The sequence below is a fragment of the Leguminivora glycinivorella genome, chromosome 2 (genome assembly GCF_023078275.1).
Source record: "Leguminivora glycinivorella isolate SPB_JAAS2020 chromosome 2, LegGlyc_1.1, whole genome shotgun sequence".
NCBI classification, from domain to species: Eukaryota; Metazoa; Arthropoda; class Insecta; order Lepidoptera; family Tortricidae; genus Leguminivora; species Leguminivora glycinivorella.
Window position 1 is genome coordinate 23,092,159 of NC_062972.1, and position 19,406 is coordinate 23,111,564.

The 19,406-nt window shown below is 37.0% G+C and overlaps 2 protein-coding genes across 4 annotated transcripts in view; one reads left to right on the forward strand and one right to left on the reverse strand.

Moving 5' to 3' along the window:
• Window positions 1-8,209: 8,209 nt before the first annotated feature.
• On the forward strand, window positions 8,210-9,377 carry LOC125234992 (probable sodium/potassium-transporting ATPase subunit beta-3). Its single transcript, XM_048141436.1, has one exon. The coding sequence runs from the start codon at window positions 8,259-8,261 to the stop codon at window positions 9,180-9,182; it is 924 nt and encodes a 307-aa protein (XP_047997393.1). The 5' UTR covers window positions 8,210-8,258; the 3' UTR covers window positions 9,183-9,377.
• A 5,994-nt stretch (window positions 9,378-15,371) lies between these two features.
• Window positions 15,372-19,406, reverse strand: part of LOC125234976 (chaoptin) — a 75,043-nt gene continuing 71,008 nt past the window's right edge. For all 3 annotated transcript variants that reach the window (XM_048141425.1, XM_048141408.1, XM_048141417.1), the window contains 6 exons: window positions 19,244-19,387; window positions 18,817-18,957; window positions 18,497-18,739; window positions 18,171-18,406; window positions 17,837-17,963; window positions 15,372-17,643 (listed from right to left, as the gene is read on the reverse strand). In XM_048141425.1, the coding sequence (XP_047997382.1) occupies window positions 17,539-17,643; window positions 17,837-17,963; window positions 18,171-18,406; window positions 18,497-18,739; window positions 18,817-18,957; window positions 19,244-19,387 (996 nt within the window). In that variant the 3' untranslated portion in view covers window positions 15,372-17,538. The remainder of the gene's footprint in view (window positions 17,644-17,836; window positions 17,964-18,170; window positions 18,407-18,496; window positions 18,740-18,816; window positions 18,958-19,243; window positions 19,388-19,406) is intronic.

The following is a 19,406-nucleotide window of genomic DNA, read 5'->3' on the forward strand; positions in this document are numbered from 1 at the left end:
ATAATAATAAACGACGAGGACCATTTAAGCACTCTTCGACATTTTATAGAAATGTGGGAAAGTTAAGAAAAGTGCAGAATGATAATACAAATAGATAAGCACTTTATAGTTACTTAATGTATTAAATATATAATTTTTAATTCTTATTGATAAAAATGAAGTGTAGTGTTGCTTTACACAATAAAAGTAGGAATCAAATGAAATAGAGTATTTACTGTGATATTAATAGAATTTCTGTTGCGAAATGATAGTTTTTTTCAGTACAGATGCTGCTTTTTTTAACGCAGTAGTGCGAGCAAATCAAGCAATGATTCATTTCTTGTCTGGTCGAAACTCTTAGCTTAGATTTAGGTACTGAAAATCGTCGTACGATACACGTGCGAAAAGGACATTCACAACTCGTGTCGATTTAAAACACTCCCTTCGTTCGTGTAATTATTTATCGCTACTCGTATCGATTTTCCTCTTTTCCGCACTCGTATCTACAAGTATTTTGTTTGGGTTACAAAAAAAACACATTATTTACTCTACTACGTTTTATTTATGTCTCTTTAACATTACAAATTTGTAGACACTTATCTATACAAAAATCTTGACAAAAGAAGTACAGATCGCTGAAATTAATGTTGATAGTAATATTAATGACGACTACTTCAACAAGTGTCAATTGTGAAATGCCGCAAAATACTAGTTGCTCTATAGAAGACCATAATAATATGATCCCCGATCCTTTACAACCCAGCAGCTCGGTACGCACGTTACAATTTTTTTTTAATCTTCTTTAGTGAGGGCAACTGAGTACGACGGCATATTTAATTGTTTATAAAGTTTGAGGATACCTGGAAAAAATTAATACAAGAAGCCATTTTGAAAATATAATAAATATTCACTGCTTTCGGTCACGCGTGTACGCTGCGACCATTTGCGACCGTTTCTCGACCGTTTGGTGACCGTTTGGCGACTGTTTTTTACATGGAATATTACCGTCTTAATCCATATTTTAACAATTTTATTGGTTTTCTAGGCATTATTTTTATTATTTCAGTATAGTATATGCACCGGAGCACTAAAACTTCACCAATTAATATACATAACACGCAAACACCGAGTAGTCAATAATATTATTACTGGTTAAACTGAGGTAAATTGATGGCGCGTTGATAAATTTAGACTTATTTTATGAAATCACTCGAGCAATTTAATTGGCCATGGTAATTAGCCCACATTATATTACAAATGCAAACAATATTTATCTTTAACAAATTCTTACGCCATTACATTTTAATGTCAAATGATTTTATTTCTTTTTTACTTTGACGTCTCTGACAGTCGCCATTTGAAAAGAATGAAATGAACGAATGATTTTGGGAAAGTAGTCGCCAAACGGTAACAATGTGTGCACGCGTAGTGCACACTTCTGTCACTTCTGTGACCATTTGTGCCTGTTACCAATCGTCCCCATTTGGGTCGCCGCGACTAAACGTCGACCGTACTGCGACTAAGCATTGAGACCCGAAGACCTGTGTGTACACAAAATAGGAGGATTTGCGTAGGAACTAGGAACGGCGACCGATTATGGTTATATGGGCCATTTTTTCCATGTTTTACAATGTTTCCATTGTTAAATAATAATAATAATAATAAAATACTTTATTGCACACTACAGAAGAAAAAGAAACATAATTCAGAACAGATACAACGTGGTAGGTAACAACAGGCGGTCTTATCGCTAAAACAGCGGTCTCTTACAGACAACCTTCAGATAGTCGAGTGGCGATCGGAATAAAATTTACGGGTGGTGCAAAGAAGAACAGAAGGCTAGTACCTAAATGTACAATATAATAAAATACATATACTACAAATATAAAAACTATGATAGACTACATATACTAATAAATACAACAATATATGAGATTTAACTATGGAGACCATTTCAACGACATGAAATTTCTTGGAAAACAGAAAGTTTATGAAGTAGACAAATAATGATCCTTCAACAATTATCTAATTAATTAATTATTAATTAAATAGAGTGTCCACCGGTTATATATGTTAGGCGTGTTCAGTGCCCCCCCCCCCCCCCCCCCAATTACAATTGCCTCTCAGTCGAGATCTGCCCCGCTGTACCTTACCTAGTTCTTTTTTAATGTCGGAAAATGTTAAAGCATATGATCACAATTTCATTTGATGGCAAGTGTCGTTTCAGTCTTCGATGCGATTGTTTTCAATTCAACCTGCCGGCCAAATGACGCAATGCAAGGGAACTCACATGCGAGATCAAATACCGTCCAAATCAGCCTTTACGATGTCAAAGTAAGTCAGATATCCATGGGGGGTCCTTGTCCTTCCTCCTTTATAGATCAAAGTGCAGTTGTGTTGATATTTGTTCAACACAGGTGTTGCCCGTTGCTCTATTGCTTTCAGATGGTGATTAAATTTACCTTGACGGTAGCCACTAACAACGTCAATCTTAACAAGCTAAGAACATAATTGAAAAAAAATAATAAAAAAAATATGTTTGAAATACTTATAAAAAGTTCTTTCATTTGATATGTAACACAATATAGTTGATTTTTAATTTTCACTTTTACCCCCCAAAAGTGGCCCCTATAATTGAATTTTCTTAATTTAAATTACATGTCCGTCTTTGGGTCACAGATTTACATATGTGTGCCAAATTTCAAGTTAATCGGTTTGGTAGTTTCGGAGAAAATTGGCTGTGATCACGGACAGACAGACACACGAGTGATCCTATAAGGGTGTTTTTCCTTTTGAGTTCCGTTCCTTCCCGTTTTTCCTTTTTGAGGTACGGAACCCTAATAATGAGATCACAAGTCGAAAGTGTCAAAACAGGTCACATTTAGCGTTTTGTGAAAAGAGTATGTATTACCAATTTTCCAACAAAATACTCCACGTTTTTCATCATGTCAAACGTTCACAATCATAACAATTGAGAGCAATGGCGATTAAGAGAAACATGGGGAAATTTAAATGATTGCGTCATAGAAATAACAATTACTATCCCCGTTTCTGTATAATCAGATAGTCCCGTCAACATGGCGTCAAAGGAGTAATATCTACAGATCTCCCAGCAGATTGCGACACCCGAATGGGTTCGTCCACAGAGACCAATGTAGATAAACGAAGCATAGGGATTTGTTTCAGCGAGGGCTTAACTTTTATTTTTAGAGCTCAGAGAGAAAAAGCTTTGTAATTTGATTTGCAAGAACATTTTGTAATAAAAATCATGTGTGATTGTTACATTTTGTAATAAAGAACATGTATGACACACGATAAATTATATACTTTGATTTTATAAGTAAGCAAATATATTCAATAATGCCATTTATTATAATTTTTATTGTAGGTATACAGTCGAGTTCATAAATATTCGCTTCGCTCATGAGTCTATTTTCGACCACTCGCTTCGCTCGTGGTTCAACCATAGATTCCATTCGCTGGCTCGTAGTTCAACCCTAGAATCCATTCGCTAGTTCGTGTTGCAATTCCACACTCGGTTAAAATACAACTTTGCTCCCTTGTATAACAAATAACTATAATAACTTTTGTAGATTTATTCACCTTAACTCGTTGTAATAAGGTGAAAAAATGTACACAGGTATTTATAAACTCGACTGTACTTACCTCGATTTTTCATTTTTGATGTTCAACAAGTGTAAACATCAGTTAAACACTGCTGGACTGGGAAAGTGTGTGTGTGTGTGTGTGTGTGTGTGTGTGTGTGTGTGTGTGTGTGTGTGTGTGTGTGTGTGTGTGTGTGTGTGTGTGTGTGTGTGTGTGTGTGTGTGTGTGTGTGTGTGTGTGTGTGTGTGTGTGTGTGTGTGTGTGTGTGTGTGTGTGTGTGTGTGTGTGTGTGTGTGTGTGTGTGTGTGTGTGTGTGTGTGTGTGTGTGTGTGTGTGTGTGTGTGTGTGTGTGTGTGTGTGTGTGTGTGTGTGTGTGTGTGTGTGTGTGTGTGTGTGTGTGTGTGTGTGTGTGTGTGTGTGTGTGTGTGTGTGTGTGTGTGTGTGTGTGTGTGTGTGTGTGTGTGTGTGTGTGTGTGTGTGTGTGTGTGTGTGTGTGTGTGTGTGTGTGTGTGTGTGTGTGTGTGTGTGTGTGTGTGTGTGTGTGTGTGTGTGTGTGTGTGTGTGTGTGTGTGTGTGTGTGTGTGTGTGTGTGTGTGTGTGTGTGTGTGTGTGTGTGTGTGTGTGTGTGTGTGTGTGTGTGTGTGTGTGTGTGTGTGTGTGTGTGTGTGTGTGTGTGTGTGTGTGTGTGTGTGTGTGTGTGTGTGTGTGTGTGTGTGTGTGTGTGTGTGTGTGTGTGTGTGTGTGTGTGTGTGTGTGTGTGTGTGTGTGTGTGTGTGTGTGTGTGTGTGTGTGTGTGTGTGTGTGTGTGTGTGTGTGTGTGTGTGTGTGTGTGTGTGTGTGTGTGTGTGTGTGTGTGTGTGTGTGTGTGTGTGTGTGTGTGTGTGTGTGTGTGTGTGTGTGTGTGTGTGTGTGTGTGTGTGTGTGTGTGTGTGTGTGTGTGTGTGTGTGTGTGTGTGTGTGTGTGTGTGTGTGTGTGTGTGTGTGTGTGTGTGTGTGTGTGTGTGTGTGTGTGTGTGTGTGTGTGTGTGTGTGTGTGTGTGTGTGTGTGTGTGTGTGTGTGTGTGTGTGTGTGTGTGTGTGTGTGTGTGTGTGTGTGTGTGTGTGTGTGTGTGTGTGTGTGTGTGTGTGTGTGTGTGTGTGTGTGTGTGTGTGTGTGTGTGTGTGTGTGTGTGTGTGTGTGTGTGTGTGTGTGTGTGTGTGTGTGTGTGTGTGTGTGTGTGTGTGTGTGTGTGTGTGTGTGTGTGTGTGTGTGTGTGTGTGTGTGTGTGTGTGTGTGTGTGTGTGTGTGTGTGTGTGTGTGTGTGTGTGTGTGTGTGTGTGTGTCTGTTTGTGTTTTCGTATTTCACGGCAAAACGGAGCGACGAATTGACGTGATTTTTTAAGAGGAGACAGTTGAAGGGATGAAGAGTGACATAGGCTACTTTTTGTCTCTTTTGAAGCCGCGGACAAAAGCTAACTATAATATGAGTTGCATCATATGACTCATATGACCTACCTGGCAAGGCATCCATTTGATCTCATATACGCACTCTACTTCTTCAGTCTTTTCCTTAATGCAGAGATTCGTTACATTGATCAGTCCTTCTGTTGAAGATCAGGTTCCTCTGATTGTGCTGCTGTTCCTTGCTAAATGCGTGGCCTCGTGCACTATCATATTAATAGCTACTTAGAGGGCGAAAAGGTGGAATCGACACTTTTTAAAATTTTCAGCCGTTTTTAATACCTATCTAAAGTATTTTAGATAAACCACAATATTGTTTAATGTAGGTAATCTCCGTTTACTCTCTGATTTCTTTCTTTTTACAGATCTTTAATGGAATAGTGATTAATTAATTTATTTAGTGATCAAAATAGTCATGGACATTATGTTTTGACATGAACATGAGCAATTGAGCATAAGAAGGTGGTAGCTAGATAACTTTGAGCTCTTTGGTTTCAAAGTCATTGTATTAAGGTGGTTTTCCACCGGCAGGGCGTGAATGGGTAGAGCGGGGAGGGAACTTGAAATTTGTATGGCAAATTTTCAATTCTCGCCCAGCGCATCTTCGGTGGAAATAGTAAAGATTGACTGGGATGTGCGGGATATTTATTCGTGTAAAAATGAACTGTATTGCTTCCGATTTAAAGTATAAATTAACTCTGATGGTAGTTATCCACCGGCAGGGCGAGACGAAAAGTGGCTTAGCGTGGAGAGGAGTAGATTGACGTAGATGTGCGGGACGTGAATTGAAATATTTGTTAGTGTAAAAATTAACCGTATTGCTTCCTACTTAGAGTATAAATTAACTCGAAGGTGGTATTCTACCGGCAGGGCGCGACGAGACATCGCGAGGCGCGGATTGAAGAGGATGTGCGAGACTTGAATTGAGATATTTGTTACTGTAAATATGTACCGTATTGCTTTCGACATAGAGTATTGTATGAAACCTACAATCTACGGCAGACACGCGCAGGCTCGCGCAGGCCCGCGATGGCTATTAATGGCAATTTTTAGTGGAAAAGGTTCAGGGCGATTTCAATTCCATCTCCGCTCTGTCCATTCACGCTCTGCCGGTGGAAAACCACCTTTAAGCAAATAATAACGGGATACTATTAAATATTAGCAAAGGCAAAGTTACGTCGCTATCCAAATGCAAAAATATGAGTCTACCCAAAAGTCCAAAGTGGAGTTCCTCATAAAGCCAAAGGCGCAAAACGTCTCAGAGAGGCGCAATTTTGTGAGTCACAGCAGATGGTGAGCGAATTTGAAAGCACTCAGATCAGTTAGTGGCAAAATACCGAAATGGGCATCCCGACGGTGACGATCGAGTCCGCAGTTAATCTCTTAATTAACTCTTAGTACCTATTATAAAAATAATAGTGATAGCGAAATATAAGGCCTAAATAAAAGTCGGGAACATAGACGCCCTGTGGAGTCAAAATACCCCAAAATATGTCAAAGACCGCAGCTCTGCAGTCGTTAAAAGCTTAAAAGTTCGCGGATTCCCCGCTGGCGGGTTGTCTTAATTAATCGAGTAAATAGGAAAAAAAATCGCGCTCGCTTCGCTCGCACTTACTATTTATACGTCTTATCTTCTCTTTTAGTTAAGAACAAATTCCGAATCTGCTTTCCTGACTTGGCCACTATAGTGCTCCATTTTGTTTGTTATTTTATGTGCTTGATATCCACGTTCAGCCACACGTAACTCTACTAGGGTGCGACTACGAAAGTTCAACCATTTGTCCCTTTCGCGTTATTTGCCTTAATCTTCAAATTACGGCATTACTATGAAAAAAATTTCGCGCTCGCTACGCTCGCGATATATTTTCCTACGTAGTGAAACTTCTTCCCAAGGGCGCCGAAACTCAAACTCGCTCTACCCTGATCAAGTGCACGGGCCGGCGCTGCTCTTATGAATGTTTACATACGAATAAAAATAATTGTAATTGCATAAAAATTGAAATAATAGAGGAATTTAAGTATTTGGGATTATTGATAGATAAACACTTTAATTGGAAAAATCATGTAAATCTAGTATGTAATAGGCTTCGGTCTGTTTTAGGACAGTTTTACCACCTAAATCGAGTAGTAAGTAAGGCCACACTGCGCATTGTTTACCATGCACTCGCTGACGCATTAATAAGTTACGGGCTTAGCTGTTACGGGCTTACATTCAAAACTTACCTAGACCAAATAAAAAATCTTCAGATAAGATTAATTAAATATCTAGTTAGCAACGAAATTAGGAGAAGGCACAAAAATAACTATGATAAACTATTTTCTATTTGTAAAATTCTCCCTGTGCACTGTAAAGTTGTATATTTGAATGTTTTACATAGTTATTACTCAGATTGTCATAAAAAAATCAGGATAAGTAAACGTGTCACTAGGTCTAGTAAAATAATCAAACTGTTTCAACCAACGGCAAAGAATTACTATGGACGAAGAACAAAAAGATATTTGATTCCTAAAATTTATAATGATTACCCACTTTTACTCGAATCACCAAAACTCGGTATAGGCAGCTTGAAAACCAAATTTAAGCGGCTGTTACTGAAAAAAAACCTTGTAAAGCCTGCTGATCATTCGTGAACCTTATTGAAATGCGATAGCATTCACGAATGGTCATTTAAAGTTTAATTGAGCGCTACGCCAACAAACTGTCTCACAGTTTGGCGAAAATTTAATTTAAGGTACTATGTAACTGTGTTTTTTTCTTTAAATAAATTAAAAAAAAAATAAACGTTCACTAAAGTTATCAGGCCGATAAAGTTCGTTTGTATCACACCAATACGTCGGAAAAGGACAAACGAACTTTATCTGCTTGATAACTTTAGTGGACGTTTATGAATAAGGGCGTAACTAATTAGTTGAATGCAGTGCCTGCTACAAATTATCGTTGTTCTTTAATTTCAATGTTTTTCATTTTTTAAATTATTTATCTATTTACGTTTCTGTTTGAATTTTACGAGTATGAAGCTGACATGGTGTACAACCAGCTTAAAGTATTTATTGTGATCTTATTAGGTAGTTAGATCTACCACGGCCAGTTAGATTGGAAAAAATATTGGTAACGTCAGTCATGTACGTCATTCGTCCACGCGTCATTCACTGTTAATGATTTGATTTATTACTTATCCTTACTGGAATAGTTTCAAGCAATATCGTTAAGACCTGTTCAGGTGTTGGTAAAATGGAATTAAACGAAATAAGAAGGGATCCTTCACAGCCGCTGAACGCTGTTCGTATCGCCGCGAATGGTGTCCCCGGCGCTCCCAATGCTCCCAAACCTCAAGACTTCATTCCTCCTCCCGTGCACCATCACGGACATCGTCATAAACGGAGATGGTACCATTTCTGCTACGATAAAGAAAAGAAAACCGTTTGCGACAGAACTTGCGCTAGCTGGCTGGCTATATTGGCTTACTCTATTTTCTACATCATATTTTTGTGCGTGTACACATTGATTTTTCTTTATGCGTCCCTGTGTATCATTAAAAGTCTCCAAGTTTATAATACGGAGCCTGCACCCTTCATCTTATATGACGGGCCTAGTAATATAGGCTTAACTGCCATACCGACTGCTGTGAATTATAAAATGTCGCTTATTTCGTACAAGGATAATGATTATGTGAAATACATCGAAACTCTGGGAAATACCGTCAGTAAAAGACAATCGGAGGTAATCAAGCAGCTCGGACCTTGCGGAGTAGCACCTTTTGGGTACGGAGACACGCCTTGTGTTCTTGTAAAAATAAACAAACATTATGGCTCCAGCGCGTTACCTCTGAGACCAGGAAGTCTTAATTCCAGCGACATTCCGCCTACGATAAAGCCATGGGCAAGCATGGCTTCCAAGCTTTGGTTGCAATGTAGCGGCATTAGTCCTCATGATACGGAACATATGGGCACAGTGAAGTACTACCCGGACCCTCCAGGATTCGACCCAGGGACATATTCTCCGAGCAACGGCTCCGATACAGGTCTAATAGGAGTGCAATTGTCTAATTTTACAAAGGGACTGGCTTTGTCGATTGAGTGTAGTTTGTATTACGAAGGCGGTAAATCTACGGTGGATTTTGTGCTTTACGTTAGCAATTCAAAAACAGTAGCATAAGAATTAATTTAGGTTCTTGTAACACAAACATTATGTAGATATACGCCAAATTTAGCTTTCGTTATTCCTACCCGTTACTATACTGGGTACGTAGCCGAATGGCACAAACGCTCACGAAACGAAACGCTCGTAGATATCTATCTCTATCGCTCTCACGTATTGGCGCGACAGAGCCAGACTACCTTTCGCGGCGTTTCGTTTTCGTTTCGCGTCGCAGAAATGCCATTTGGCTACGGCACCTGTTGTTTTAACTAATGGCAACAACTAAGATTTCTCAAACAACGTTTTAAACAAGATATGGATTTTGATGTTAACACTTATTTAGTCACCATCTTTTGACCGCCGTAACGTAGAAACGTAAATCTCGCAGTTGTTACAAGTGTTAACTAACCGGTGAGAATAATACATTTTCCTAGAAATCCATACTAATATTATAAATGGGAAAGTGTGTGTCTGTTTGTTTGTCTATCTTTCAAAGCAAAACGGAGCTACGAATTGACGTGATCTTTTAAGTGGAGATAGTTGAAGGGATGGAGAGTGACATAGGTTACTTTTTGTCTCTTTCGAAGGCGAGCGAAGCCGCGAGCAAAAGCTAGTGTAATATAAAGTGTGTGTGTTATTTAAGTTGTTTTTACTCTAAGCAGTAACTGGAATGCTTCTAATAAGAAAGAAATAAAGGGATGAGCGACATGGTTGTTTATTTAGACTCTGCTTATTGCATTCTGTAGGTACCTCTACCATGGGTCTTTCACGTTTATCGAAAACGTATACCTACATCAGTCGATAGCGTATCGTATTAAACTTCATGCAAAATTACATTGTATGGAGAAAGGGGGAGAATTGAACAGCGCCCTCAAAAGGTTACTTGGGTCATTTTTTTCAAAGTTGTCCACCCCACTTAGACTAAATAGGACATTACGATACAAGTGCGAAAAAAAGAAGTTCGAAACGAGTGGCGAATAAATTAAAACACGAGTTACGAATTTCCTTTTCGCACGTGTATCGTACGACGTTTTTTAGTACAGATGAGCCTCCGAAGTTTCGACCTGGCATATAATGAACCACTTCTCACACTAGTGCGTAAAAAAACACCATCTTTTTCTACTTGACTGTAATCTGTCAATTAGGACACCACAGACTAAACTATAAGTGCTAACTTTTCAGTGTTGGATACTCTATGGCAGTTCCGACTCAATTATAATAAGCTCATTATAGTTGACTTTAGTTAACTGTAATAATTTCAAAAATAGAACGTCATACAATTTCTATACTAATTTGTGATACCTGGCCTCGTAGCCGAATGGCATTTCTCCGACGCCAAACGAAAGCGATACGCCGCTGGCTCTGTCGCGCCAATACGCAAGCGCGATAGAGATAGATATCTACTAGCGCTTCGTTTCGTGAGCGTTTCGTGAGCGATTGTGCCATTCGGCTAGCCACCCTAGCAAATTTTCCTGCATCTGAAATACATTTTTTTTATCTGTCGCGTTATCGGCCAATCAGAGACGGTTATTACAAACAATTGGTTGCTAGGTAATTCGATGTTGATACAACGGTGAACGACTCTATTAACATTAATTTTAATTTGCATGAATGATAATATTTCCGTCCATTGATGATGAAGATGATGACTCGTAGAAAAAGTATTGTATACAATAGTGATATAATACTAAGCTTTTCAGTCGAGTACCATGTTTAGGCCACGAAGCTTGCTGAGTGGCCTAATAGTACAGTACGAGAATCCAACACTGAAAAGTAGTTTAGTTTGTGGTGTCCTAATTGACAGATTAAAGTCGACGAGTAGAAAAAAATAAGATGCATTTTTCGTGACATTTTTGCTTTCGAGTTACGTATTCTAAAACATTGAAATATCATGGTAGTGTCTGTGTATCATTTTGTTGATTAGTCCGTAGATAAGGTCGTGTCGTGATGGCTGGGTGATCCAATTCGGTTCGCAGCGGGGTGCATAATTTCAGCCTTGCATTTGACAATAAAAACAATATCTGCAGTCTCAATGAGATAACAATGAGCTCTAGGTACATTGCTATGGGCGTGTTAAGGGGCGTTAAGGGGCTCCACACGGTTTTCGTCGGTTTTTGACAAGTTTTGAGTTGAAACTCCTAAGTGTGCACTACAGATAGAATTATAAGACCAACGGCCATCGGTTCTTCAATCATTTATCTCTATTCGTAAGAGCCATATTTTGAAATAAATAATAGGTAGGTACTTATTTTTTTATGATATTTTTAAACATGGTCTAAAAAACACTAAACTTTAAGCAATAATCTACATTCAGAATGTGAAAAAAGTAAATTTTTAGATAGATTTTATGCTTAACTGTCGTCACAAAACTGACAGCGAGTTAATTTTTGTTAACAAGTTTCTCTAATTGGGGTGTGCCAAATTCTGAAAATGCCCATAGGTAAGTGCAAATGAGATGTACCTAATGAAAGTAAGTGAAACAAACATTAGATGGGCCATTTTTTCAAAGTTGTCCATCTCACTTTTTTTGGATTTGGAAATGTTTATGCGGTTTCCACTCAGAATCGCGACCTCTTTCAATCCTAATGGGAGAAAAAAAGTGTCCCAAGGTTTTTTCGCATTCCGTTACCATTTTTTCATACATTTTGTATGGCGGTAACGGCATGGAAGGTTTGAAAAATGTATGGAAATCTTGGAACATTTTTTTCTCCTATCAGGATCGAAAGACCTCGCGATTCTGAAATACCCATGTTACAAAAAAAGTGGGGTGGAGAACATTGAAAAAAAAAAAAATAACCCAGATATTATGTCGTTGTCCATTTTTCTACTAAGGCTGATTTATAGCAAGGCTTCATGTACAAAATGAAACAAAAAAACTTTCGCAATAATTTATTGATACTCTAATAATTCAATAATTTATTTATTTCACACTATTATAGACTCGTAAGTAGTGAAGACAATAACTTTCCCTTGTTCTAAATAGTATCCACATAAATACATTTTATAAAATGCACCTAAAACAGGAAATTATAATATCGTTTATACATATTAAATTTTAAGAATTTTATTTACAGCACTCTAAATTTATAATATTATTCGTTCGACAAAATTACAAATTTTAGTCCTTTCTGCGATTGAAATAGTCCATGTATAATTAATAACGACTAAACTATGACATGAATCAGTAACTCTTATAACACGAATCTTATAATTTATAACCTTAAATATCGAAAGACGTTAAAAATGAATACTTATTTATTCCAATCCCATAAAGGACAATGAATGCCTAGCCAAGTTGTTAATCATTTCCGTCATAGCGAATAATGTCTGCCATTCTGGATAGCGTCAGGAACTAGGTACTATTGGGGCATTCCACGATAATGTCGCTAACGACATGCAATTCTTCTAATACTTCTGAAGACGCGAAGTTGTGTCTGACAACCTTTCATGACTTAGTTAACAAATTGGCAGTCTTTTCTCGAGCTTTACGGATTTTATTGAAATAGCTGCCATACAAGGCAAAAGCATGTCGTAAGCGACATTCTCTTGGAAGGCCCCTATTCCGTTCACTATGACTAAAACGATTAGCATCTTAGCTAGACCCTCTGAGCTTAAATAATATCTACGATGATCTAAAATTGCTCTTCACTCGTCTTACATAAACGATTGGCACTAGCTATGTCTATCACAATGGGACCTTGCAGAGTGGTAATATAAATCAATTTTATCATAACGTTGCTAAATATATTTTTATGTTTCAAGCCGTTGCGTTCATTGTAGCGCTATAATGATTTGTAATTTAATGGTGAAGCGAAAACTAAATATACTTATTTTAACTTTATACAATGACTAATGATGAAGAACTTAATATTATAAGAAATATATATGAAATAAAAAATATATGAGTGGACAAAATACGAGTAGGTATATCGCCAACTGAATTAAATTTTGAACTTTTGTTACTTTAAAGGTATAGCTATATCCAGGAAACTGGCATTTTGTGTAAATATTTTTATATAATTATGTTGTAAAACAATACTTTAAAAATAAGTAAAGCATTGATTCTTACAAAAACATAGGTGGGTTTACAGAACATATCTATATTTTAGCTTACGCTTAATAATTTCAGTTAAAAGTTATAATACATTTAATCAACGAGTTTGAATAAGCAATTGACATCCCGAACGCTACAGTATCTAACGAGAAGCTTTATTATGACATAGGTAATAATAGGTATTATTTAAATTCAGCTACCATTCCCGATTAGTTCAGCAATATCCATCATAGGCATTATCAAAAATAGAATTATAGCAATATATATCACAAAATATATTCATTGTTTCAACGATATTCATTTGTTTTCAATGCCATGAGTCCTATAACCGTTTTATAACAGGCGTTATTGTAACTCTGTATTTTTTTTTAATAAAAATAAAAATTATAGTTTCAGTTACTTAAACCAAAATAAAATTCCAGCGATTTTGACAGTCCATGCAAGTGTTATTTAAAGAAACATACTATAGTTATTTGACCCTCGCACAGACGTACAGTAGGCGTAACAGAAAGAATATATAGATAGAATTGCTGTGAACTTAGCTTTTAGTGACTCATGACAATAATTTATTTGATTAAAATAAATTATTCGTCATAAGTCCATCAAAAAGACAGTCTTCAAATAATTGTAGTTTTTATTAATTTTAATTTTACGTTCATGATGAGAAGATAAACATAACTTTGACATGTAACAAATTTATAGTGTAATTTTTATTATGAAATAAAGAAATCTAAATCTATATTAATGTAAATTACAGGTTTTATGAGAGAAGGCATTGAAAACAAAAGAAGTCTTGTAGGCCTGACACCGCCTCCACTGGACCACTGAAGAAGAGGTATACGATTGAAATCACTCATGCCAATGCAAGAATTGCAATAAAACACCTAAAATACCATTTATATTAGAGTATTTCAGTATTTACCTATTATGATGTAGGTATATTAAGAGTAAATATTTAGTATATCCTTGATAGAAAAAACATATTAGGTATTATGCAGAGAAAGTCACGCACGGCCACAAATAAGTAATCACTATTTAACTATCTGCACTAGGTACATACAACATCAAATCTTATGAAAAACTTCTTTGTAAGTAGCGTATTTTACGTACAGTTAACCAATTTGAATACTAGTCTATTCTAAAACCCTGTCTTATTGACACCGTGACCTATTTGTCATAGAAGTCACTTCTACGTGCTTCGACATTTAATATGAAGAGGTTCTACAGTGGCCTAGGATTGGACACATTTAAGTCAGATACACATATTTAAGTAATATAAGCGTGTCTCTCACTTGTGTTTTATAGCAATTCTCTACAGTAAGTATAAAGGTTTTCCTACTTATAGAGGGACCTAACTGTACAAATGTACATGCCTTGAATATAATCAGAAACAAATATCCTCAACATTAAATTTTTTGGGAAGTCAAACGTTTTTAAAATATACTTAAATATACAAATTTAAAACGCAATTTACTTGATTTAAGTATATTAACACATCGTCTTTACGGTATTATTAGACCGGCAAGCACGTTCTGTAACTAAAGTAGTCTAAATACAGTCTTTAACTATGGGCATTTTAAAAATTTGGGACCCCCCAATTAGCGAAAGTTGTTAACAAAAATTAACTCACTGTCAGTTTTGTGCCGATAATTAAGCACGAAATTTCAATAAAAATATTCAGAATGTGAAAAAAGTACATTTTTATACAGATTTTATGCTTAATTGTCGTCACAAAACTGACAGCGAGTAAGTTTTGTTAACAAGTACAATTTACGCTAATCGGGGGGACCCAAATTCTGAAAATGCCTCCATTTGATATTAGGTACAAGTGGCGGCACATAACTTTAGCGCTGAGTAAAATGTGGAGGGCATAGCTGCGCATTGGGACGCATACCCTTCACCCCCTGTAATCCCCTGAGAGACCTGATTTAGACTTCGTCAGCGCTAAAGTTATGTGCCGCCCCTTGGAAAGGAGCAGGCAAAATGCTCACAAATTGGCATTTTTAGAATTTGGGACCCCAATTAGCGTAAGTTGTTAACAAAAATTAACTCGCTGTCAGTTTTGTGACGACAATTAAGCATAAAATCTGTCCAAAAATTTACTTTTTTCACATTCAGAATGTAGATTATCGCTTAAAGTTTATGTTATTAACACAAAAACAATATTTTTATAGAAATTTCATGCTTAATTATCGTCACAAAACTGACAGTGAGTTAATTTTTGTTAACAACATTCGTTAATTGGGGTGTCCCAAATTCTGAAAATGCCCATAGGTGGCTTCTAAACTAGCGATATTTTCACTGCATGTGGATGGTAGCTTTTGATGGTTTATCTACTCACATATTAGAGAAAGACACCAATAGTTGGCGGCCACATATTGCAGTGAAAATATGGCCCGTTTAGAAGCCCCTTTATAATTATACTTATTTAGTTGTAGTTCGACAGCTTTAAAGACCAAAGGCCCTTTTGTTAACTCACTCACTGTAATACCTATATTACATATAAAACTAATAATGGACTAATCAAACCTTGATAATCAGGCGTATAAGCATGGTCGCGCGATAAATGATAAAACATCAGGCCGTCCCTGTCGCACTTACGAATAGTGCAGGACGGCCTGATGTTTTTATCTTTTATCGCGCGACCATGCTTACCTGCCAGGTGAAAAAGGCCGTACTTAATACAGAACCTGCCCGCCGTTCTATAATAGTCAAATCAGTCATTCATATCCTACCTTACGTGTATCTTGACTCAACGAGAACATTGTTCGTAGATACCATTAGAGCTACTCACATTCAATACGCAATAAAATATGTTTCAACAGTTAACCTGATAGACTTTAAACACAGCTAAACAATTATGAGAAACAGTATTAAAGAGGAAATTTGCATTAATCCTGTATCCAATACTAGTAAAATGATTTCCACTGATTTTGAAATTTATAGGTAGGCAATAGATAGAAGATGGGGAGCCTAAAAGCTTTACTAATACTACCTAATATCAAATGTGAATGTAATGAATACAGACTTAATAATTTAAACTTCACGAGAAATAGACTCTGGGTGCATAGCCAACATGTCGATGGTTTACACTTCGAAACGCAACTGTCAATGTCACACTAATGTAGAAGAGCGGTATTTACAGCGATTTGCAATCGTAGTGCAAGCGATTGTCATCTTGACCAGACACCCTAATAAGATAGATAAAATATCTGAAATTTATTTTTGTACAAATGTTAAGAGCACAGGTAATCCAATATGTATGTAGTTATATCAGTTATCCTACAAACAATCAATGCAGGAGGTGGTCATCTAATTGGCTATTAGAAAGTACCTATTAAAGAACCTATACCTAAAGGTTACTAATACACAAACCATACATCTAAAATAATATTGTAAACCTTATTAATGGACGAACACATCTCATTCCAGCGAATGCAGTCTACTTATACCATCAAATATTAAGTCATTGCTTTCCTGCGAACAAATCTTAAACCGACGTAAATGCAACTCCTAAACGCATTAAGTGCACTTCCACACATAAACGATTAAAATGTTTTAATCTTTTCGATATTATTACAAGCGCACCTTAGTGTTGGACATTTCTCCGGACAATAATCACAGAGGTTTTTTGTAAGGCAGTGCACGAAATGAGTGATATCTAAATAATACACTTAATTCTACGCACACTCAAAATAAGTTCCAACTTTGTATACCAAGTTGTAAGAGAAACACATTTCAGTTGGATACGTTGAATCCCTTGAGATCACATCAGTTGCCAACCAGGTCTTGGGCATTCTGCCCCGCCGCGGATGTCGTTCAGCGGCCCGTATCTACATTTATGTTTGAAAATATTCGATTCGGGACTGGTGGTGGACGCTGCGGGTCAGAACCACCAAGGCCTTAATCACGCAAAGCAGGCAACACTAAAGTTGTATGAATGCAATCAATTACAAAACTCACAAATAATCAATCGCGTATCTCACTCAGCTTCACATTTTTAACCTCAGTGTCTATATCACTTAATTTTACTAAGAAGATCTAGATTTGGCTATTTGGGAGCACGTCTAGGGAGATTCAGTGGGTTGTAGGTGTAGGCCATTCACACATGTACACTCAGATAGAAAATTGATTTCGAAATCTACTGACCATCTCACTCTTCTGGATATAACGGTATAGGACCATGATGTCCTGGTAGGTCTATTTCTCAGTTGAGCAATTAATTACTCAAAGATTATGGCACGTTGCTTTTTAAATTCCATATATTCGTGCCAGGATGAGGTGGAATTCTTCATATACCCCAAGGAGCCAATATAGACTTCATACGTAAAGGCAGGTTAGGAGCAACATGCCGGCAACGATAAGATAATTGGGCATGCTTCTAATTCCACTGCTCCAGCCGCAGTCTAAATCTCGATTCAGCACCTGAAGACCAAAAAATATTTTGACCGTGACATCTTTTAAAGTTCCAACTTCAACATTCATTCAAAACATCACTGAAAAGGTCCAAACGACAAGTTATTCCAATAGATACAAACCTTCTTGAATCGTCTTTATAAATAATGCGATGTTATATTAGTTATTGTATTATGAGTAGAGGAAAATTTTATAAACTTACATCACTAAACGTTCTGTTGTCATAGTACGAGCACCTCGCAAGTCTGACGTCATCTCGTGTGGCCACACACTTCGAGGGACTTTCGCAAAGATACTGTCTTCTCTTGCGGTCCCATGCTTCTATCCATCTGTAAAACATACATAAATCAGTAAAATTCTACTTAAAAATACATTAGCTATCCATTGGTTACTTTATTTGCGTTGCAGTCTTCAAATGACTAGATTTGCTTGATATTTATACGAATAACCTGTCAAGTTGTCGACCTGTCGTCAAGAGACAAAGTGAGACTTTTATAATATGCAATTTACTAAACAATAACATTAATTATAATTACCCAATTGCACAATCACAATAAATCGGATTGTCAGCTATCAAAATATTTTGCAGGAACATGCTGTTGGGAACTCCTGGCCATTCTCTTGTCCCCGGATTGGGCGCCCTCATAAGATAATTCGACCTCAGATCAAGAGTTATGTTCTTGACGCGACCGGGGCCCCAGAACACTTCAGGTGGTATCTCTTCTATGCTCGTATTGAAAATCGTAAGCTTCAGAACTTTCGAATGTACGCCCTGAAGATAAAACATATATTCAGTATAGTATTAAGAATACTAAAATTGTGGATCATTTTATCAATCAAAAGAAAATTATTTTATACATACGCTTAGCAGATATGGTGATAGGTACTTCATTGCTCTTCCTGTTATCGTAATATTGCTAAGTTTACACGGCAGCTGGCCACTCAACTCTTTACCAAGTTCAACAGCTGGACTTTCGACTTCCAATAAAAGATTTTCCAAGGCAGCGTTATGCGTCAACATTTTAGGAATACTAAAGTCTCTGACGTTATCGTATACAGTAATTTTTAGTGTTCGAAGTCCGTACATTTTGTTAAAGACACCGTGCTGGAAATAAAAAGAAATCATAAAATACGTTATCGAAAAATGCGAAACGATCAACGTGGATTGGAATGGAAGTATACCTCAAGAATTTTCAATCGAAGATGAGTGAGATCAATATATTCCATCCTCGGTGAGAGTCCGTAAAGACTAGTATTCATCAACGCTGTTATAGGATTGCCTGACAAAGAAAGCCAACGCAGCTCGTTCAAGGAGTGTGTCGCCTGAAATTAATATCAAAATTAGTATAGAAAATCATCCACGTACCGAATTTATTATGGCGTAGTGTGTCGTTTCCATTCCATTATTATGCGACACAGATCATTAAAGATTTTACTTATAGCTGTTCTTTAGTTAAACCATTATGTAAAACATTCCCGATCCATGTCCAATGTCCTCACTTATGGGTCACGGTAAGCCTTATTACAAAATTCGGGACTGATTTTATTAATAAAGGCACACATTTAAACTGTATGTATACTACAAGTTTTATTTATAATAAAATCTTACCACGGGCACGGTGCTAAGATCGTTGTATGAAAGATCCAGCTTTCTTAGATGAGTCAGTTTGGCTGTAGCGTCTGTTGCAATCGATGGCAAATTGTTATATGCCAGATCTAAACTCTTTAGCTTTGGCAACTGCAGCGTTGGTACCTAAAATATAATAATATTA